The 23,335-nt window shown below is 40.0% G+C and overlaps 1 protein-coding gene across 1 annotated transcript; it reads left to right on the top strand.

Annotated features, from left to right (window-relative positions):
* Positions 1-4,956: 4,956 nt before the first annotated feature.
* Positions 4,957-21,398, top strand: LOC101086457 (olfactory receptor 7A17-like). Its single transcript, XM_045042186.1, has 2 exons — positions 4,957-5,932; positions 21,241-21,398. The coding sequence occupies exons 1-2, from the start codon at positions 4,957-4,959 to the stop codon at positions 21,396-21,398; spliced, it is 1,134 nt and encodes a 377-aa protein (XP_044898121.1).
* The last annotated feature ends 1,937 nt before the right edge of the window (positions 21,399-23,335 follow it).

Raw genomic sequence — 23,335 nt, forward strand, 5'->3', positions numbered from 1 at the left:
ACATTAAAAATTTTTAAAAAATAAGTGTGAACTTTTCTTTAATTCTACATATGAATGAAATGATATGATATTTGTCTTTCTCTGCCTGACTTATTTTTCTCAACATATTACAGTCTAGCTCAACCCACATGGGTGGGGAGAGAAGAGAGGGAAACAAACCACAAGAAAATCTTAACTATAAAGAACAAATGAGGATTGATTGAGGCAGGTGGGTGGGGATGGGCTAGATGGGTGATGAGGATGAAGGAGAACACTTTAGGATGAGCACTGGGTGTTGTATGTAAGTGATGAATCACCGAATTCTACTCCTGAAACAAATATTACACTGTATATGAACTAACAAAAATTTAGATTAAAAAAAAAAAAGAGTGGGCTTTTGTAAAAATGAAATAAGGCAATCCACACAGAAGTCTAAGATCAGTGTATGGTACATAACATGATCTAAATATATCTTATAAGTAACGAACTTTTTCATCTGGGACACTAAATGGAAGTTCTCAATTTGTGTTACCAGCATGACTCACCTTACTGATTAGTCAAAAACATCATGAACACAAGAGTACGGTACCCATAGGCTTATAGCAAATTAACATACCTCTCTCTCTTGTTGAGAGGAGAATAGCAATTTTCTAGAGAAACCGGGAAGTCATCTCTGCCATAAGACAATACTTTGGAGGTCCATGAGACCTGATTAGGCAGGTCCCTCAGTCTTAGATTTGGAGAAAACGTTAACTCAAAATTGGGGTAAGATGTAAGGAGGTTAGACCTCTGGAAGGCCAGAAAGAGCATGGAGAAGAAATAACAAAAGTCAGATTCACCTGACTTCTAATCTGGTCTCCTGGGAACAGAGAATTAGCAGGAAAAAAAATTCTTTTCTGTCCAGACCAGTGGCCCAGAGGGAAACAAGGTGCTCCAGCGTGGGACTAACAATGGAAACAGCACCTAATGAGCAGACACAGGGAGCTGTAAATATCTCCTCTGCCGTCCTAACCATGGTGATCCTTGTGCAGGACAGGACATGGTTGTTGCTCTCGGATTCCTAAGTCTGGCTGGGGGACCAATGCTTCGCTCCTTCCTGCTGTCCTGTCTGGGAACAGAGCCTTGGTTTCCATCATCGACCATCAAGGGGGAATTTCAGTCCTCCTCTCCTCTTGTAGACCCCATCCAGGTGAGTCTGAGAGCTCAGCAGGTATTTCAGGAAAGGATCAGAAAGAATGGAACTTGAGAACCTTTTCTTGAGGTCACCTGAGAGCCTAAGCAGCCTGGCCCAGAGTCAAGAGATACCATGTTTGTTTGTTAGGTTGACTTTTAAAAATTTGAACACAATTTACTTAACACATTTTTTAAAAGAAGTGTTTGTTGGACTCAGCAATACAAGGATCACTGGTGATGCTGAGCGGTGGGAATGGAAGTCCAATTGGGTGAGACTGAAGAAGGAAAAGGGGGCAGGTGCGTAAAGAGGTTCCAGTGAAATTAGCACGTATCCACGGAGTTTTGCAGCTAACGGGAGTAGGGAAACAGAGTAGGCGGCTTGGAGGTATGAGCAGCGGGATGGGAGCATCTTACACTTTTTTTCATTTGGGGTACATTTAACTTGTTCTTTATCTCTTAGAAGGATCCAGCCTCCTGAAGGTAAATACTCCCTTGCGACAGTGGTTTTTGAGACACACATTTCAAGTATCGTCTCTCTCTTTGGTATTTACCAGAAAGAAATAATAGACTTAGTATGACTGAAGGGATATGCCAAGGAGCATTTTGGCCACAATTTTATTACCAAGGAGGCTGAATAGGTTTTAGACTTTGTTAGCCACTTACTTCCTATATGCAAATTTTTTGGCAAGTATGTTGCTTTTCTGTACTGGGAACTGAGTGTTTTTATTGTTGTTTTATTGCATTCTTTCAAAAAACAATCGCAATCTTTCACCAAGTTTGCTGTTTGCCACTTAATATTTCTGTTGTGTGTACATGTGTTTATGGGATTGAGAGAGAGTCTAGATATAGTGTGTGCTCAAATCTCTCAGTTGGTCATATTGTGTTCCCCTCATTGCTTTTAAAAATTTTTTTTCAACGTTTATTTATTTTTGGGACAGAGAGAGACAGAGCATGGACGGGGGAGGGGCAGAGAGAGAGGGAGACACAGAATCGGAAACAGGCTCCAGGCTCTGAGCCATCAGCCCAGAGCCTGACGCGGGGCTCGAACTCACGGACCGCAAGATCGTGACCTGGCTGAAGTCGGACGCTTAACTGACTGCGCCACCCAGGCGCCCCCTTTTTTTTTTTTAATTTTTTTTCAACGTTTATTCATTGCTTTTAAACATCGAAATTCTTCCACATCCTTACTAGTAAGAAGTGCTTTTCCATATATTGCTGTGTTATGTCACATCTGACTTTCCTTATTTCTGCCATTTTATATTTTGAAGTTAGATCTGTTTTTTAAAATAGAAATCACCTCCTGTCCTTATGTGCAACATGTTCTTTTGTATTTAACTAAAGATTCCCTACATCTTTTCCATCAGCATGATTGAGTCCATTTATGGTTACATACAATAAAATTATAGCTTTAGCTACTGCTTCCTCCACTGTATGTTAAAAACTATATTTTCCCATCATTTATTTCCAAGCTTTTACCCATTTCGTCCTGAATCAGAGACCCATGTGGATATGATTATTGCTCTTTTACATCTTTTCTGTAAGACATTAGTGTTGGATCATTGTTCAATTTTGTTTAATACAGTTACTAGAATCCATCATGTTTAACACGATTTTCGTTTCCCTAATGTACTTTTTTTAATACATTCTCATGTTCTTAGAACTTGTTTCTGTATGAATGCACACCTTTGTGACCAAAAGATGCAAACAAAGCAGGTGAGGCCCCTGCTCCTTTGGGTCCTAAATTATACTGGAGAAGAGAGCAAAGAAATAAGTGCTTATATGACATAGGGTCTTCAAGGATAACTCATAGAAAGAAAGGAGATAGATGGTCACGGAACGTGCATTATTTTGCACAGTACAGTCTGGGAAGGTTTCTGCATGTCAGACAAGGAACAGAGTAACGGGACTGGAGTGTTCCCACTGGATGTGGCAAAACAAAGATCAAACCCCAGAGCCCGAGATAACAAAGGAAAGAATACCACCAAGGAAAGTGAGGAAAGGGTCAGCCACATCCACTGTTGGGCCACATAAAAACAGGCATGGTCAAGTAGACAGGGAATAGGTACATTAACAACAATCAGGTCAGGGGCCCGAGGTGGACACCATGATGAGGCAAGTGGAGCCATCAGCCCGGGCTCCCTGGAGTCTGACTTAACATCAGCACCCACACTCACTACATTTTCTCTCGGCAACCAGGCTCCTATAATGGACTCGCCATTCACACTGCTTTTTTCCCACATGAGCAGGCAACGGTCTTCTGTTAAAACTACTTTTCCCGTTATACTAGTGGATTCCATTTTTTGTACTGTCCACAGGAAACATGCCTTTGACATTATGATCCAGAATGTGTGCACATGCAAATACACAAATCCACATGGATGCTCACACGTGTGTGCGCACGCGCACACACACAAACACACACACACATGCGGCTGAACAAACAGAATGACCACTCATAAATTAACGGGAAGGATCTATGCTGAACTTTTTATATATATTCACCTAATCTGTCGAGCACCTTGGAGGGTGGATACCACTGCCCCCACTATACTAGTGAGAATATTAACATTTTAGAACGATTTGCTTGTCTTCCCAAATTCAAACAGTTAACATTTTTTGGTGGATCTAAAATTCAAAGCTCATTAACTGATCCCAAAGTTGTCCAAAGTTGTGTGTGTTTACCATATAGAAAAACCTGTTACCGTTTGATCTTGATAAATCCCCGCTATTTTTGTATGCTGTGTATTTGCTTTTGTCAGTTGGGGATTTATTCCTTTTACTCATATTTCCAGTGGATGTTTATACTTTATGTGTCTTGACACGATAAATACAGCACTCTTTTCTCTTTTGGAGAAATTGGATTTTGTTGCTTTATTAGTCACACTGGGCATATGGGGGTAAACCTAGGATTGGAATGCAGCCAAAACCAGGGAAGCTTTCTTATCATCACGATCTCTCAGGGACCACCTGGGCTTATGAGATCTTTCTCCCTGCTCTTCCTTTGCTCCGTCTCCTTCTGAGTTTTTTATACTTCTCTAAATGCAGAAGAGAAGAATGGTCATATTAAAATGGAGCAGCGTGTTTTCATGTTCATGGGAACCTTACCAACTGGAAATTGGGTACTTTTCTGTATTCTTTAGGATAAGACAATTTGATATTGAGAACTTCACCTGTATCATTTCTTTCCTAAATATTGTAACTAGGGGTGAGAAGAACCCGTAGTCACCTGGCCCCAGAAGGCTGTGGTGGGCCAGTGTGGACCCTCAAAATACAGATGCCAGAATGTTAACCATCATTGGAAGTAAGAAGGAGATCTACTTTTATTTGCAGGATTCCTTAGGGAAAAAATTAATGAAGTGCAAGGAACACTAGGCAAAGGAAGGGCTCCCTGTGTCATGAAGTTTCAGCTATAGCAGGAGGCCACCTCGTTCCTCAACAGTCCCTGCCATCACCTCTCTCTTACTTGTTTCCTGACCACACTGCCTCCATTTTTATACCTAGGTACCCGAAACAAATGCCTTCCTCAGGGCCTTTGAACTGGCTTTTCTTCCCGCAGAGCCCACACTTCCCCAGATAACCTCATGTCTTCCGTGCACATATCCCAGAAGTTTCTCTTCAAATGTCACCTTGCTTTTAGGTCTTCCTGAACTCCCTGTAAAGATAATAACCCAACCATTTTCTTTTATGCCTGCTTTTCCCCCCCACACATCATTGTAATTATAGCATTTCTGCCATGTTACTAGTGCCCATTTGTGCTAATATTAATCTTTTTTTTTTCTAATTTCTAGTCACCACCACCACCACATGGCACCAGGCAATGATACCCAACTTTCAGAATTTCTTCTTCTGGGATTATCAGATGAACCAGAATTACAGCCCCTCATATTTGGGCTTTTCCTCTCCATGTACCTGATCATTGTGTTTGGAAACCTGCTCATTGTCCTAGCTGTCAGCTCTGACTCCCACCTCCACACACCCATGTACTTCTTCCTGGCCAACCTGTCCTTTGTGGACATCTGCTTCACCTCTACCGTCATCCCAAAGATGCTCTGGAACATCCAGACTCAGAGCAAAGTCATAACCTATGCAGGCTGCATCACACAGATGTACTTTTTCCTACTCTTTGTAGAATTAGACATCTTTCTCCTGACTGTGATGGCTTACGACCGCTTTGTGGCCATCTGTCACCCCCTGAACTACATGGTCATCATGAACCCCCGGCTCTGTGGAGTGCTTGTTCTGGTGTCCTGGATCATGTGTGCCCTGAATTCCTTGTTAGAAAGCTTAATGGTATTGCGGCTGTCCTTCTGTACAGTCTTGGAAATCCCCCACTTTTTCTGTGAACTCAATCAGATGATCCAACTTGCCTGTTCTGACACTTTTCTCAACAACATGGTGATGTATTCTGGAATTATGCTGCTGGCTGGTGGTCCCTTTGTTGGGATACTTTACTCGTACTCTAAGATAGTTTCCTCCATACGTGGGATCTCATCATCTCAGGGCAAGTATAAAGCATTTTCCACCTGTGCGTCTCACCTCTCGGTTGTCTCTCTATTTTATTGTACTGGCCTGGGAGTGTACCTCAGCTCTGCTGCTACCCAGAGCTCCCACTCAAGTGCCACAGCCTCAGTGGTGTATACAGTGGTCATACCCATGCTGAACCGCTTCATCTACAGCCTGAGGAACAAAGACATGAAGGGGGCTCTGATGCGGAGAAAGGGGAACACTTTTGCAGTGTTGGTGGGAATGCAAACTGGTGTAGCCACTCTGGAAAACAGGATGGAGGTTCCTCAAGAAATTAAAAACAGAACTACCCAACGATCCAGCAATTGCACTACTAGGGATTTATCCAAAGGACACAAAAATGCTGACTCGAGGGGGCACACACACCCCCATGTTTTTAGCAGCACTATCAAAAATAGCCAAATTAGGGAAGGAGACTAAATTTCCCTTGACTGATGAATGGATAAAGAAGATGTGGTGTATATATATAATGGAATATTTCTCGGTGATCAAATAAATGAAATCTTGCCATTTGCCATTTGTGGATGGAAGTAGAGTGTATTACGCTAAATAAGTCAGCCAGAGAAAGACAAGTATGTGATTTTGCTCATGTGGAATTTAAGAAACACAACAGATGCACATAGGTCAAGAGATATAAAATAAAACAAGATAAAAACAGAGAGGGAGGCAAACCAAAAAAGACTCTTAAATACAGAGAACAAACAAAGGGTTGCTTGGGGTGGGGGGGAGATGGCTTAAATGGGTGATGGGCATTAAGCAGGGCACCTGCTGTGCCCTGCTGTGATGAGCACTGGGTATTACATGTAAGTGGTGAATCATTGGGTTCTACTCCTGAACCAATACTACACCAAACGTTAACTAACATGGATTTCAATAAAAAAACAAAAAGCAAACTGGGTTCAAAATCCCTTATTACTCTTTTCAGATATTGAGGTGACTTTTTATAAGAACAGAATTTTCTGGAATAAGAACCATAAGTTGCAAGTTCATGAGAGATCTGGCTGTATTAAATTATTTATCACACACCTGCCTTAATAAAAGGTGAAATGTTAAAAAAAAAAAAAGATTGTAGACTATGTGGCTCCATTTGTGTATAATTCAAGAAGATGCACACTAAGCTTTAATTTCTCTGTTATATTATTGTGAAGATGTAATCCAACTGAGCCTCCATATCCTTATTTCTGAAGGTAATGTGGGGTAATGAGCCCTAACTCCAGACAGATGGTGTGAGGAATAAATGAAAGGCGTAGAGCACTTTGCTGGATCTGAAGAAAATATTCAAGGTTAAGCGTGTGATATGTATATGTGTGTGTTCGTTTATGTCCATCTTTCTCTCAAATAAACACATTAATATGCATACATGTAGATGCACAGAGGACTTACTAAAATCCCATCTATTATGTTGAAAGAAAATGTTAAATATGGCGGAGGGGGGTGGGGAGGATCGTAATGAAAAGAATAAACATTCAAGTCAACGTAAACTAGAAAGAATAGAATTTTGACACAAAGACTTAAAATGGAACAGGTGACCTCAATTTTAAAAAGAAATTGTCTTTTATATATACAATGGAATACTACTTGGCAATGAGAAAGAATGAAATATGGCCATTTGTAGCAACATGGATGGAACTGGAGAGTGTTATGCTAAGTGAAATAAGTCATACAGAGAAAGACAGATACCTTATGTTTTCACTCTTATGTGGATCCTGAGAAACTTAACAGAAGACCATGGGGGAGGGGAAGGGAAAAAAAAAGGTTAGAGAGGGAGGGAGGCAAACCATAAGAGACTCTTAAAAACTGAGAACAATCTGAGGGTTGATGGGGGGTGGGAGGGAGGAGAGGGTGGGTAATTGGGTATTGAGGAGGGCACCTGTTGGGATGAGCACTGGGTGTTGTATGGAAACCAATTTGACAATAAATTTCATATTAAGAATAAATAAATAATAAAAAGGAATTGTCTTTTATCTCAAATCTTCAAAGGCCTCAGAGTCAAAACCACATTTACATGTATGTAAGTGAGAAATCACTGTCCAGCAAGTAGGGCAGAATATCTCCAAACTGAAACTAAATTCTTTCCATTTAAGGTGGGATTTCAATACCAAATGCCTGTACCCAAGGGAAAGTTCACTGAATGAATTGAAAGGCTCAAATCCTGTTCCTATAAACAATATATTTCTGAACAAACTTCTGCATTCGATTCCTGATGCTGCTACAATAAATGACTACACTTGTGGCTTAAAACAAAGATTTATCCAAAGTTTCTAGGTCAGAAGCCTGAAATGGGTCTCGCTGGGCTAAAATTTAGAGATCGTCAAGGCTGGGATCTTTCTGGACACTCCAGAAGAGAATTCACTCCCTTTCCTATTTCTATTTTTTAGTGGCTTTCCTATTTTTTAGTGGCTACCTGCATTTTTTTGTCTAGTGGCCCTTCCTCCAGCCCGCAGCATTGTGTCTGAAAATGTCTCTCTGATTCCAATTCTTTTCTTCCATTTTCTGCATTTAAAATGTTTGTTTGTTTGTTTTGAGAGAGAGAGAGACAGGGAGAAAGAGACCAAGCATGAGCAGGGGAGGGCCAGAGAGAGAGGGGGAGAGAGCGAATCCCACGCATGCTCTGCTCTGTCAGCACAAAGCCAGAAATGGGGCTCAGTCCCACAAACTGTGAGATCATGACCTGAACCAAAATCAAGAGCTGCACTATTAACCTAGTGAGCCACCCAGGCACCCCCTTCCTCTTTCACATTTAAAGGACTGCTGTGATTGCTCTAATCCCATCCCGATAATCTAGGCTAATCTTTTTTTTTTTTTTTTTTTTTATCAAATTCAGTGATTAGCAGACTTATTCCACCTCCTGGCTACATTCCTCTTAGTCTGTAAACAAATGTTTTCAAAAGTTCTTTGGATTAGGATGTGGACATCTTTTGGAAGCCCTTATTCTGCCTACTCCATAGTTTTTGCTCAAATATAAATTATTTGCTGTCACTCAAGAGCCCTTAGGTAAAAGAAGTGAACACAGAATTTATCAACACCTATAGAGTTATGTGAAAAACTTTTCCTTCAAAATCACATATACAGAAGATTCCTGGTGGAGAAGACCTAAAACTGCCTACACGTGTCTCTAACACAGGAGCACAGCCTTGCTCTCAAGCTGTGCTCCACAGACCAGGACCCACAGCATCAACACCACCGGGGAGTTTATTAGAAACACAGAGTCCCTGGAGACCTGGAGACCTAATGCATCATAATTGGCATTTTAACTACAAACTCTGGCGATTTGTACACACAATACAGGTAGAGCAGTGCTGGTCTCGAGTAATATTTCTCACCTTCTCACCGTTGACATTTGGGGCTGGGTGAATATTTGTATTGGGTGCTGTCCTATGGGTTATAGGTGTTTGGCAACATCCTCTTACACATGGCCAAATATCCCCACGGGCAAACTCCTGCCTGGTTGAGAACCGCTGTGCCAGGGTTTGAGAACTGGAAGCATCGTGACCGAATTCCAGTCAAGGCTTCATCCAGCACGACAATTTATAACTGTGATATTATGATTTGTAATAAAAAAAATCATTTGGTCTACATCCCCATTTCTGGTACAGAGCTCCTAAAACTCTTCCAATTTCCTAAGTGATGGGAGTCATAAAGACGTCTTGTGTTGCGGGGGAGGGGCATCCGGGTGGCAGTCAGGAAAGGGTCCAACTCTTGATATCATCTCACGATTTGTGAGATCTTCACTGTTAGCACAGAGGCTGCTTGGGATTCTCTCTCTCTTTCTCTCTCTCTCTCCACCCCCCTCAAAATAAATCAATGTAGTTAAGGGGGAAAAGATGTCTTCTGTCAGGTTAATGAAGTGACGTTGAGAGGGGCTACTGGCCAGGAGGACCAACCGTGTTATTAGAAGACTGAAACTTCACATCCCAGCCCCTGACCTCCTGGGAAGAAGGAGGGTCTGAAGCTTGAGTCTAATCACCAATGGCCAATGATTTAATCAACTGTGTCTACATAGTGAATCTTCCATAAAACCCAAAAGGATGGTTCAGAGAGCTTTCAGGTTGGTGATTGTGAGACGTGTGGGAGATGGTTTATTTTCAGAAATACCAAGTAGGGAGGAGCCATTTTGGCAGAACAGCCTGGAAGCTGTTTGTGTGTCTCGCATCCATGAAGTACAGCCAGACCCACACTAAACCATCCTACACACCTAGAAAACCGACTGGAAGATTAACACAACAATCTGCACAATCTGAACCACAGAATTCAGCGACGCGGCACAGAGAGCTGAACTTGGGGAGCAAGAAGCCCCGAAGGTAGGGAACCCCCTTTTGCAGGCGGAAAGAGGACGGAGACTGGGGGGGGGGGGAGCATACAGGAAAAGCACCCCTCCCCAAAAGCAGCTGGAAAGAAAGTGGAAAATTGGAAACAGCCGCAGGGACGAAATTACAAAGGGAGAAAGGAGAAAGGAGAGGGTTTAAGTTCCATTCAGACTGTAAACAAGGGGAGCGCAAAGGCTGCAACTCCGCAGCTCCCTACCTGGCGGTGCGCTGGTGGGAAAGGTGAATCCCCAGGAACAGGGTCCGGGAGGTTCTCGGGCCACACGGGGAAAAGCGGTTCCACTGCCGGAATGAAAGGACATTCGGTAGAGACTGTTGAGGCCACCTGGTCCCAGCAGACCCCGGAAGGCGGCCACACTCGCTGGTGCCGGGACGAGGTCGTTGAGGGTGAAGCCTGGTGCCAGATGTGTGTTGTGATTTTTCACGGTCCCTGAAACGCTGAGGCTACACCGTCGCGCGATCTTTTTTGGGGGGGGCGGGCTGACACCTGGCCGCAGTCTCAGGGCAGCGGCACCAGCAGGGTCCGGCAAGCGTTCCCGGGTGCAGCCGACATTCGGCCATTGCTCATTCGGCCACTGCTCAGCGAGACCTTCCCGCAGAGGGGCGGAGCGGGTCAAAGCCACAGTCCTTCGGAAGTAAGGGGCCGGGGAAAACAGCCGCATCTGAGACAAAACTTGGGAGAGAGGTACTGCCTGGGGCCTGCTCACGGAGAATGGAAAAGCAGGGAGTGGACGAGAGCTGAAAACGGAGGACCGGTGCGCAATTGCTGATCCGAGGAGAACAGACTGGGTAGCTGGGTGGCGCCATTTTTCACCTCTCCTGCGCATGCGCCTGTGCACCGACAAGCCCTGAAACAATCCAACCCAGTAGGCTAGCAGCGCCATCTAGTGGAGAGCGGAGTTTTTACACCGAGCCCTGCCCGACTGGGCCAACTTTGCTCTTCAAGAACACAAACCTCACCGCCGACTTCATTTACGGATTAGAAAGAGCTACATGGACTGATTCTAGGGGAAAACGAAGCAATTTCAGTCCTACTTCAATCTGTTAGCAGGTTCATCTATCCAATTTTTTCTCTTTTTTTTCCTTTTTCTCTTTTACAATTCTTTTCTTTTTCTTGAATACAGAAAGAGAAACAACTCATTTTTATTTTCAATTTTTCTTAAAAATATCTGTCTTTAATTTTTATTACTATATTTTTTACTTTGGTGTAAATTTTTTCAACTTCTACTTTACTTCCATCTTTTTATTTTAGTCTACTTCAGTATACCCACCTTTTCAAATGTTCAAACAATTTCTTTTTTTTTCTTTTTTTCTTTTTCCTTTTTTTCTTGAATGCAGAAAGAGAAAAACTTCAGTTTTACTTTCAATTTCTTTTAAAAATATTTTTATCTAATTTTTATTACTATATTTTTTGGTTTTACGTAAATTTTTTCAAATTCTATCTCACTCCCATCATTTTATTTTAGTCTATACAATGTATTCACTTTTTCAAATTTTCAAACGATTTCTTTTTTTTTCTTTTCTTTTTTATCTTTTTTCTCTTTTTCATTTCTTTTCTTTTTTCTTAAATACAGAAAATGAAAAAATTCATATTTCTTTTTAATTTTTATTAAAAATAGTTTTCTTTAATTTTTTCTACTATATTCTCTACTTCTGTGTATATTTTTTCAAATTCTATTTTACCCACATCATCTCATTTTAATCTACTTTAGTGTATTCATGTTTTCAAATTCTCAAACGATTTCCTTTTTTTTTCTCTATTCCGTCAAACCACTTCCAACACCCAGGCCAAAACAAACCTAGGATCTAGCATCATCTATTTGTGTGTGTGTGTGTGTGTGTGTGTTTATTTTTAATTTTAATATTTTTTTAATTTTAATTTTTTTAATTTCAATTTTTCGACGTCATTAATTCCTTTTCTCCCTTCAAAATGACGAAATGAAGGAATTCACCCCAAAAGAAAGAACACAAACAAATGACAGCCAGGGATTTAACCAACACAGATGCAAGCAAGATGTCTGAACCAGAATTTAGAATCATGATAATAAGAATACTAGCTGGAGTCAAAAATAGATTAGAACCCTTTCTGCAGAGATAAAAGAAGTAAAAAATAGCCAGAATGAAATTAAAAATGCTATAACTGAGCTGCAATCATGGATGGATGCAGTGGTGGCAAGGATGGACGAGGCAGAACAGAGAATCAGAGATATACAGGGCAAACTTATAGAGAATAACGAAACAGAAAAAAAGAGGGAGATTAAGGCAAAAGAGCACGATTTAAGAATTAGAGGAATCAGTGATTCATTAAAAAGGAACAACATCAGAATCATAGGGGTTCCAGAGGAGGAAGAGAGAAATAGGGGTAGAAGGGATATGTGAGCAAATCATAGTGGAAAACTTTCCTAACCTGGGGAAAGACACAGACATCAAAATCCAGGAAGCACAGAGGACTCCCATTAGATTCAACAAAAACCGGCCATCAACAAGGCATATCATAGTCAAATTCACAAAATACTCAGGCAAGGAGAGAATCATAAAAGCAGCAAGGAAAAAAAGTCCTTAACCTACAAGGGAAGACAGATCAGGTTTGCAGCAGATCTATCCACAGAAACTTGGCAGGCCAGAAAGGAGTGGCAGGATATATTCAGTGTGCTGAGTCAGGAAAAGATGCAGCCAAGAATTCTTTATCCAGCAAGGCTGTCATTCAAAATAGAAGGAGAGATAAAAAGTATCCCAAACAAAAATTAAAGGAGTTTGTGACCACTAAACCAGTCCTGCAAGAAATTTTAAGGAGGACTTCTGAGGAGAGAAAAGATGAATATATATATAAATAAATAAATACCAAAACCAACAAAAGATTAGAAAGGACAAGAGAACACCACCAGAAACTCCAACTCTACAAGCATCAAAATGGCAATAAATTCATATCTTTCAGTACTCACTCTAAAAGTCAATAGACCCAATGCTCCAATCAAAAGACATAGTGTAACAGAATGGATAAGAAAATAAGACCCATCTATATGCTGTTTACAAGAGACCCATTTTAAACCTAAAGACACCTTCATTCAGATTGAAAATAAGGGGATGGAGCCATCTATCATGCTAATGGTTGCCAAAAGAAAGCTGGAGTAGCCGTACTTATATCAGACAATTTAAACTTTAAAATAAAGATTGTATCAAGAGATGACAGAAGGGCATTATATCATAATCAAGGGGTCTACCAACCAAGAAGACCTAACAATTGTAAACATTTATGCGCCAGATGTGGCAGCACCCAAATATATAAATCAGTTAATCACAAACAAAAAGAAACTCATTGATAGTAATACCATAATAGTAGAAGACTTCAACACCCCACTCACAGCAATGGATAGATAATCTAATCAAAAAATCAACAAGGAAACAATGGCTTTGAATAATACATTGGACCAGATGGACTCCACAGATATATTCAGAACATTTCATCCTAAAGCAGCAGAATATACATTCTTCTCCAGTGCACATGGAACATTCTCCAGAATAGACCATATACTGGGACACAAATCAGCCCTAAGTAAGTACAAAAAGATCGAGATCATATCGTGCATATTTTCAGACCACAATGCTATGAAACTTGAAATCAACCACAAGAATTTGGACAGGTAACAAATACTTGGAGACTGAAGAGCATCCTACTAAAGAATGAATCGGCTAACCAAGCAGTTAAAGAGGAAATTAGAAACTATATGGAAGTCAATGAAAATGATAACACCACAACCCAAAATCTCTGGGATGCAGCAAAGGTGGTCATAAGAGGAAATTATATAGCAATCCAGGCCTTCCTAAAGAAGGAACAAAGATCTCAGATACACAACCTAACCTTATGCATTAAGGAGCTGGAAAAAGAACAGCAAATAAAACCCAAAACCAGCAGAAGGCAGGAGATAATAAAGATTAAAGCAGAAATTAATTCTATCAAAACAAACAAAACAAAACAAAACAGTAGAACAGATCAATGAAACCAGAAGCTGGTTCTTCGAAAGAATTAACAAAATTGATAACCCCCTAGCCAGTTTGATCAAAAAGAAAAAGGAAAGGCCCCAAATAAATAAAATCAAGAATGAAAGAGGAGAAATCACAACCAACATAGCAGAAATATAAACAATAATAAGAGAATATTATGAGCAATTATATACCAATAAAATGGGCAATCTGGAAGAAATGGACAAATACCTAGAAACATATACACTACCAAAACTGAAACAGGAAGAAATAGAAAATTTGAACAGACACATAACCAGTAAAGAAATCCAAGTAATAATCAAAAATCTCCTAAAAAACAAGTCTAGGACCAGTTGGCTTTCCAGAAGAATTCTACCAAACATTTAAAGAAGAGTTAACACTTATTCTCTTGAAGCTGTTCCAAAAAATAGAAATAGAAGGAAAACTTCCCAACTCTTCCTATGAAGCCAGCATTACCTTGATTCCAAAACCAGACAAAGACCCCACTAAAAAGGAGAACTATAGACCAACTTCCCTGATGAACATGGATGCAAAAATCCTCAACAAGATACTAGCCAACTGGATCCAACAATACATTAAAAAAATTACTCACCACGACCAAATGGGATTTATCCCTGGGATGCAGGGCTGGTTCAGTATCCACAAAACAATTAACATGACTCATCATATCAATAGAAGAAAGGACAAGAACCATATGATCCTCTCAATAGATGAAGAGAAAGCATTTGACAAAATACAGCAATGTTTCTTGATAAAAAACCCTCAAGAAAGTAGGGACAGAAGGATCACACCTCAAGATCATAAAAGCCATATATGAATGACCCAACACTAATATCATCCTCAATGGGGAAAAACTGAGAGCTTTCCCCCTAAGGTCAGGAACAAGACAGAGATGTCTACTCTCGCCACTGTTATTCAACATAGTATTGGAAGTCTTAGCCTCTGCAATCAGACAATACAAAGAAATGAAAGGCATTCAAATCAGCCAGGAGGAAGTCAAGCTTTCACTCTTCGCATATGACATGATACTCTATATGAAAAACCCAAAAAATTCCACCAAAAACTGCTAGAACTGATTCATGAATTCAACAAAGTTGCAGGATATAAAATCAATGCGCAGAAACCGGTCGCATTCATATACACCAACAATGAAGCATCAGAGAGAGAAATCAAGGAATTGATCCATTTACAGTTGCACAAAAAAACCATAAAATACCTAGGAATAAATCTAACCAAAGAGGTGAAAAATCTATACACTGAAAACTATAGAAATCTTATGAAAGAAATTGAAGAAGACACGAAGAAACAGAAAAAGATTCCATACTCCTGGATAGGAAGAACAAATATTGTTAAAATGTTGATACTACCCAAAGCAATGTACATATTCAATGCAATCCCTATCAAAGTAATGCCAGCATTCTTCACAGAGCTAGAACAAATAATCCTAAAATTTGTATGGAACCAGAAAAGACCCCGAATAGCCAAAGCAATCTTGAAAAAGAAAACCAAAGCAGGAGGCATCACAATCCCAGACTTCAAGTTATACTACAAAGCTGTAATCATCAAGACAGTATGGTACTGGCACAAGAACAGATACTCAGATCAATGGAACAGAATAGAGAACCCAGAAATGGACCCACAAACGTCTGGCAAACTAATCTTTGACAAAGCAGGAAAGAGTATCCAATGGAATAAAGACAGTCTCTTCAGCAAGTGGCCCTGGGAAAACTGGACAGCAACATGCAGAAAAATGAACTTGGACCACTTTCTTACACCATACACAAAAATAAACTCAAAATGGATGAGAGATCTCAATGTAAGACAGGAAGCCATCAAAATCCTTGAGGAGAAAGCAGGCAAAAACCTCTTTGATCTTGGCTGCAGCTTCTTACTCAATGAAAGCAAGGGAAACAAAAGCAAAAAGGAACTACTGGGAACCTCATCAAAATAAAATCTTCTGCACAGCAAAGGAAATAATCAACAAAACTAAAAGGCAACTAACAGAAGGGGAGAAGATATTTGCAAATGACATATCAGATAAAGGGTTAGTATCCAAAATCTATACAGAACTTATCAAACTCAACACCCAAAAACCAAATAATCCAGTGAAGAAATGGGCAAAAGACATGAATAGACACTTCTCCAAGGAAGACATCCAGATGACCAACCAACACATGAAGAGATGCTCAACATCACTCATCATCAAGGAAATACAAATCAAAACCACACTGAGATATCAACTCACACCTGTCAGAATGGCTAACATTAACAACTCAGGCAACAACAGATGTTGGTGAGGACGCAGAGAAAGAGGATCTCTTTTGCACTGTTGGTGGGAATGCAAGCTGGTGCAGCCATTCTGGAAAACAGTATGGAGGTTCCTCAAAAAACTAAAAATAGAACTACCCTAAGACCCAGCAATTGCACCACTAGGCATTTATCCACAGGATACAGGTGTGCTGTTTCGAAGGGACACATGCACCCTCATGTTTATAGCAGCACCATCAACAGTAGCCAAAGTATGGAAACAGCCCAAATGTTCATCGATGGATGGATGGATAAAGAAGATGTGGTGTATATATACACACACACACACACACACACACACACACACACAATGAAGTATTACTCGGCAATCAAAAAGAATGAAACCTTGCCATTTGCAACTATGTGGATGGAACTGGAGGGTATTATGCTAAGTGAAATTAGTCAGAGAAAGACACAACTCATGTGACTTCACTCATATGAGGACTTTAAGAGACAAAACAGATGAACATAAGGGAAGGGAAACAAAAATAATATAAAAACAGGGAGGGGGACAAAACAGAAGAGACTCATAAATATGGAGAGCAAACTGAAGGTTGCTAGAGGGGTTGTGGGAGGGGGAATGGGCTAAATGGGTAAGGGACATTAAGAAATCTACTCCTGAAATCATTGTTGCACTATATGCTAACTAATCTGGATATAAATTTTAAAAAATAAAAAATAAAATTAAAAAAAAAGAAATGCAACCAATTTCTATGCATTTATTTTATATCCTGCTACTTTCCTGAATTCATGGATCAGTTCTAGCAGGTTTTTGATGGAATCTTTTGAGTTTTCCACATAGGGAATAGCATGTCATCTGCGAAGAGTGAAAGTTTGACTTCCTTCTTGCTGATTTGGATGCCTTTTATTCCTTTGTGTTGTCTGATTGCTAAGCTAGGACTTCCAACACTATATTGAATAACAGTAGTGAGTGTGGACATCCCTGTCATGTTCCTGAGCTTAGAGGGAAAACTCTGTTTTTCTCCATTAAGGATGATATTAGCAGTGGGTCTTTCATATATGGCCTTTATGATCTTGAGGTACAGTCCTTCTACCCCTACTTTTTTGAGGGTTTTTATCAAGAAATGATGCTGTATTTTGTCAGATTCTTTCTTTGCATCTATTGAGATCATGTGGTTCTTGTCCTTTCTTTTTTTGGTGTAATGTATCACATTGGTTGTTTTGCGAATATTGAACCAGCCCTGTATCCCAGGTATAAATCCCACTTGGTCGTGGCGAATGATTATTTTAATGTACTGTTGGATCCAGTTGGCTAGTAATTTGTTGAGAAATTTTGCATTGATGTTCATCAGGGAAAATGGTCTCCACTTCTCCTTTCTGGTGGGATCTTTGTCTGGTTTTGGAATCAAGGTAACGCTGGCTTCAATGAGTTTGGAAGTTTTCCTTCCACTTCTGTTTTTTGGAACAGCTTCAAAAGAATAGGTGTTAACTCTTCTTTAAATGTTTCATAGAATTCCCCTGGAAAGTCATCTGGCACCCTGGACTCTTGTTATTTGAGAGATTTTTGATTAATAATTCAATTTCTTTACTGGTTATGGGTCTGTTCAATTTTTCTATTTCTTCTTGTTTCAGTTTTGATAGTGCATATGTTTCTAGGAATTTGTCCATTTCTTTGAGATTACCCAATTTATTAGTGTGTAATTGCTCATAATATTCTCTTATTATTGTTTGTATTTCTGCCATGTTGGTTGTGATTTCTCCTCTTTCATTCTTGATTTTATTTATTTGGATCCTTTCCTTTTTCTTTTAATCAAACTGGCTAAGGGGTTATCAATTTTGCTAATTCTTTCAAAGAACCAGATCCTGGTTTCATTTATCTGTTCTACTGTTTTTTTTGTTTTTTGTTTTTTGGGGGTTTTTTTTGGTTTCAATAGCATTGATTTCTGCTCTGATCTTTATTATTTCCCATCTTCTGCTGGTTTTCGGTTTATTTGCTGTTCTTTTTCGAGGCCTTAGGGTGTAAGGTTAGGTTGTGTATCTGAGACTTTTCTTCTTTCTTTAGGAAGGCCTGGATTGCTATACACTTCCCTCTTATGACCATTTTGCTGCATCTCAGAGGTTTTGGGCTGTGGTGTTATCATTTTCATTGACTTCCATATACTTTTTAATTTCCTCTTTAACTTCTTGGTTAGCCCATTCATTCTTTAGTAGGATGCTCTTTAGTCTCCAAGTATTTGTTGTCTTTCCAAAAAAATTTTTGTGGTTGATTTCGAGTTGTGGTCTGAAAATATGCATGGTATGATCTCTATCTTTTTGTGCTTGTTGAAGGCTGATTTGTGAAACAGTATGTGACCTAGTCTGGAGAATGTCCCATGTGCACTCGAGAAGAATGTGTATTCTGCTGCTTTAGGATGAAATGTTTTGAATATATCTGTTAAGTCCTTCCGATCCAGTGTGGATTTTCTGTTTAGATGATCTCTCCATTGCTGTAAGTGGGGTGTTGAAGTCCCCTACTACTATGGTATTATTATCAATGAGTTTCTGTATGTTTATGAGTAATTGATTTATATATTTGGGGGCTTTCATGTTTGGAGCATAAATGTTTACAATTGTTAGATATTCTTGGTGGATAGACCCCTTAATTGTGATATAATGCCCTTCTTCATCTCTTGTTACAGTCTTTATTTTAAAGTCTAGATTGTCTGATATAAGTATGGCTACTCCAGCTTTCTTTTGGCAACCATTAGCATGATAGATGGTTCTCCGTCCCCTTACTTTCAATCTGCAGGTGTCTTTGGGTCTAAAATGGGTCTCTTGTTAACAGCATATAGATGGATCTTGTTTTCTTATCCATTCTGTTACCCTATATCTTTTGATTGGAGCATTTAGTCCATTGACTTTTAGAATGAGTCCTGAAGTATATAAATTTATTGCCATTATGTTGCCTGTAGAGTTGGAGTGTCTGGTGGTGATCTCTGGTCCTCTCTAGTCTTTGTTGCTTTTGGCCTTTTTTTGTTTTGTTTCATCTTTTCTCCTCTCAGAGAGTCCCCCTTAAAATTTCTTGCAGGGCTGGTATAGAGGTCATGAACTCCTTTGTTTTTGTTTGTCTGGGAAACTTTTATCTCTCCTTCTATTTTAAATAACAGCCTTCTGTATAAAGAATTGTTGGCTGCATAGTTTTCTGATTCAGCACATTGAATATATCCTGCCACTCCTTTCTGGCCTTCCAAGTCTGTGGATAGTTCTGCTGTGAACCGGATCTGTCTTCCCCTGTAGGTTAACGACTTTTTTTGCCTTGCTGCTTTCATGATTCTTTCCTTGTCTGTGTATTTTGTGAATTTGACTATGATATGCCTTGTTGTTGGTTGGTTTTGTTGAATCCAGTGGCAGTTCTCTGTGCTTCCTGGATTTTGATTTCTGTATCTTTCCCCGGGTTAGGGAAGTTTTCTGCTATGATTTGCTCTCATAAACCTTCTATCCCTTTTTTTCTCTCTTCATCTTCTGGCACCCCTATGATTCAGATGTTATCCCTTTTTAATGAGTCACTGAGTTCTCTCATTCTTGTAATGTGTTCTTTTGCCTTAGTGTTGCTCTTTTTTTCTGCTTTACTATTGTCCATAAGTTTGCCCTCTATATCACTGATTCGCTGCTCTGCTTTACGCATCCTTGCCAACGTGGCATCCATTCAAGATTGCATCTCATTTATAGCATTTTTTTATTTTTTATTTTTTTTTAATGTTTATTTATTTTTGAGAGACCGAGTGTAAGCAGGGGAGGGGCAGAGACAGAGAGAAAGACACAGAATCTGAAGAGGCTCCAGGTTCTGAGCTGTCAGCACAGAGCCCAACACAAGACTCGAACTCACAAGCCATGAGATCATGACCTGAGCCGAAATCAGACACTGAACCGACTGAGCCACCCAGACGCCCCTCATTTATAGCATTTTTAATTTCATCCTGACTAGCTTTTACATCTTTTATCTCAGAAGAAAGGGATTCTTTGCTTTTTTCATTCCCAGCTAGTATTCTTATTATTGCAATTCTAAATTATGGATAGACATCTTGCTTGCATCTATGTTGATTAAGTCCCTGGCTATCATTTCTTCCTGTTCTTTCTTTTGGGGTGAATTTCTTCATTTAGCCATTTTGGAGGAATAAAAATAATTAATAAAATTTAGAAAATAAATAAAAATTTAAAACAACACAAAAAATCAAATAAAGGTTGCTAGCTCCTAGGTGTGTTTTGTTCTCGTTGTTGAAAGAAGCATGATAGAATAGAGAAAAAAGAGAATGAAAAGAAAAGGGAAAAAATGTAAAACATTTGGAAATTTTTAAAAAATGAATACAGTAAAACAGAATAAAATGAAATGATGTAAGTAAAACAGGATCTTAAAAAAATTTACAAAAAAACTAAAAAATATAATAGAAAAAATTAAAGAAAATCTTTTTTATAAAAACAGAAAATAAAAATAAATTTTTTCTTTCTGTATTCAAGAATAAGAAAACAAAAGAAAAAGAAAAACATTGAATAGATGGACCAATGAACAGAGTGAAATACGATAGAAATTATATCGTTTCCCCAAGATGTCAAACTATGAAGCACTTTATAGTCTTTATAGCAGAGAGACTTGTGGTATTCCTCTAGAGCATAGTTGGTGCAGTTGGTCAGGGCTTGGTGTAACATCTCTGTTGTCCACTAGATGGTGCTGCTTAGCTTACTGGAGTGGATTGTTGTGTATGTGCATGCACAGGAGGATGGCATCACCCAGCCACCCAGTCTCTAGTATCAGAACTCTGTGCTCTTACCCACCAGCAATCAAGCATCCCTCCTTTGTCTCCAGTTTCCATCCACTCCCTGCTTCTACACTGTCCGCATCCAAGCCGTCAGCCTGCCAAGCAGCACCTCCCTCCCAAGTTTTATCTCAGATGGGGCTGTGTTTCCAAACCTCTCGCTTCTGTGTCCCCTGCAGCTTTGACCTGCTCAGACCCTCTTGGGGAGGGTCTCGCCAAGCAATGGCCAGGTGTCAGCCCACCCCCAGGAAGGTTTGTGCACCTGTGCTGCTGCAGATGCCCAGAGACTGTGGCTGGGTGCCTGCCCAGCCCAGAAAAAGTTTATGCAATCACGTAGCAGCAGCATTCCAGGGATCTTGGTAAATCACAACACACATCCAGCACCCGGCTTCACCCTTAATGTCCTTGTTCCAACACCAGCACATGTGGCTTTTCTCCGGGTCTGCTGGGACCTTTGCCTGTGGGGTGGCCACACAGCCTATACCAAATGTCCTCTCAGTTGGAGAACCACCTCTCCCCGTGTGGCCTAAGGATCCCGCGGACCTCTCTGTCTGCTCCTGGAGATTCACCCTTCCCACCAAAGCTCTACCAGGTATCAAGCTGCAGAGTTTCAGACTCTATGCTCCCCTGTTTATAGAGTTTTAATGGTATTTAAACCCTCTCTTTTCTCCTTTCTCCCTTTCCTATTAATTCCCTTACAGGTCTTTCCACTCTCTCTTTCTTTCCAGCTGCTGTCAGGGGGAATGTTTTTCCTGCACTCTCCCCCCTGTCTCTGTCCTCTCTCCACAAGCAAAAATAGCTCCCTACCCTCCCTGGCTTCTCTCTCCCCTAGTTCACCTCTCTGCACTGTGTACCTGCTGAGTTCTGTGGTTCAAGTCGTGCATATTGTTGTGTCAATCCTCAGATCAATTTTCTAGGTGTGCAGGATGGTTTGGTGTTGATATGGCTGCGTTTCAGGGACAAGAGAGACAAAAACTTCCATGCTGCTCCACCATCTTGGCCCCTCCCCTATCCATAAGTCCATTTAAATATAATACAAGAAAGTGTACAAAAGCTTTAAAGCTTTATTATATAATTGTAAAAATGTAATCAACCAGAAACCTCTTTTTCCTTATTTCCAATGATGATGTGGGCTAATAAACCTAATTCAGGCAGATGTTGTTAGGAATAAATACAGTGGTTGAAAATATTTGGTGAGTTCAAGAACACTTTAGTGGGTAGTGAGTGGATGCACATATATGTGTGTGTGTGCATCTGTACATTACTTCATACAAATACACTCTTATATAAGAATGCATAACACAAACTCAGTAATGCCATCTTTTATGTTGAAAGGAAATTTAGGTGGGATATAAATGAAACCAGAAAATGTTTGAATTAGCACAGAATTAAAAGAATGTAGAAACTTAGACACAAAATTTAAAGTAGAATGGGCTAACTTAATTTAATAGTAAATTACTTTTTCTTATCATAATGTGCAAAAGACCTCAAAGTCAGGATTCATATTTAAATATAAACTCATGGGGTTCATTGATAGAGTATGTGACTCTTTATTTTCTAAGATTTTTTTTACCAATAATTACTTTTTTACCAATAATTACAATAAATAAAATTTATCGTCAAATTGGTTTACATACAACACCCAGTGCTCATCCCAACAGGTGCCCTCCTCAATGCCCATCACCCATTTTCCCCTCTCCCCCATGCCCCATCAACCCTCAGTTTGTTCTCAGTATTTAAGAGTCTCTTATGATTTGCTTCCTTCCCTCTTTGTAACTCTTTCCCCCTTTCCCCCCACCTCCCCCCCCCCCCGCCCCTGGTCTTCTGTTAAGTTTCTCAGGATCCACAAAAGAGTGAAAACATATGGTATTTGTCTTTCTCTGCCTGACTTATTTCACTTAGCATAACACTTTCCAGTTCCATCCACGTTGCTGCACATGGCCAGATTTCATTCTTTCTCATTGCCAAGTAGGATTCCATTGTGTACATAAACCACGATTTCTTTACCCATTCATCAGTTGATGGACATTTAGGCTCTTTCCATCATTTGGCTATTGTTGAAACGCTGCTGTAAACATTGGGGTACAAGTGCCCCTACGCATCAGCACTCCTGCATCCCTTGGGTAAATTCCTAGCAGTACTATTGGTGGGTCATAAGGTAGATCTGTTTTTAATTTTTCAAGGAACGTCCACACTGTTTTCCAGAGCAGCTGCACCACTGCATTCCCACCAACAGTGCAAGAGTGATCCCATTTCTCCACATCCTCGCCAGCA

The sequence above is a fragment of the Felis catus genome, chromosome A2 (assembly GCF_018350175.1).
Source record: "Felis catus isolate Fca126 chromosome A2, F.catus_Fca126_mat1.0, whole genome shotgun sequence".
Lineage (NCBI taxonomy): Eukaryota > Metazoa > Chordata > Mammalia > Carnivora > Felidae > Felis > Felis catus.

Coding starts and splice junctions, on each gene's coding strand:
- LOC101086457 (XM_045042186.1), top strand. CDS start 4,957: ATGGCACCAGGCAATGATACCCAACTTTCAGAATTTCTTCTTCTGGGA. Junction 5,933..21,240: donor AGCCACTCTGGAAAACAGGA/TGGAGGTTCCTC, acceptor TGTCCCCTGCAG/CTTTGACCTGCTCAGACCCT.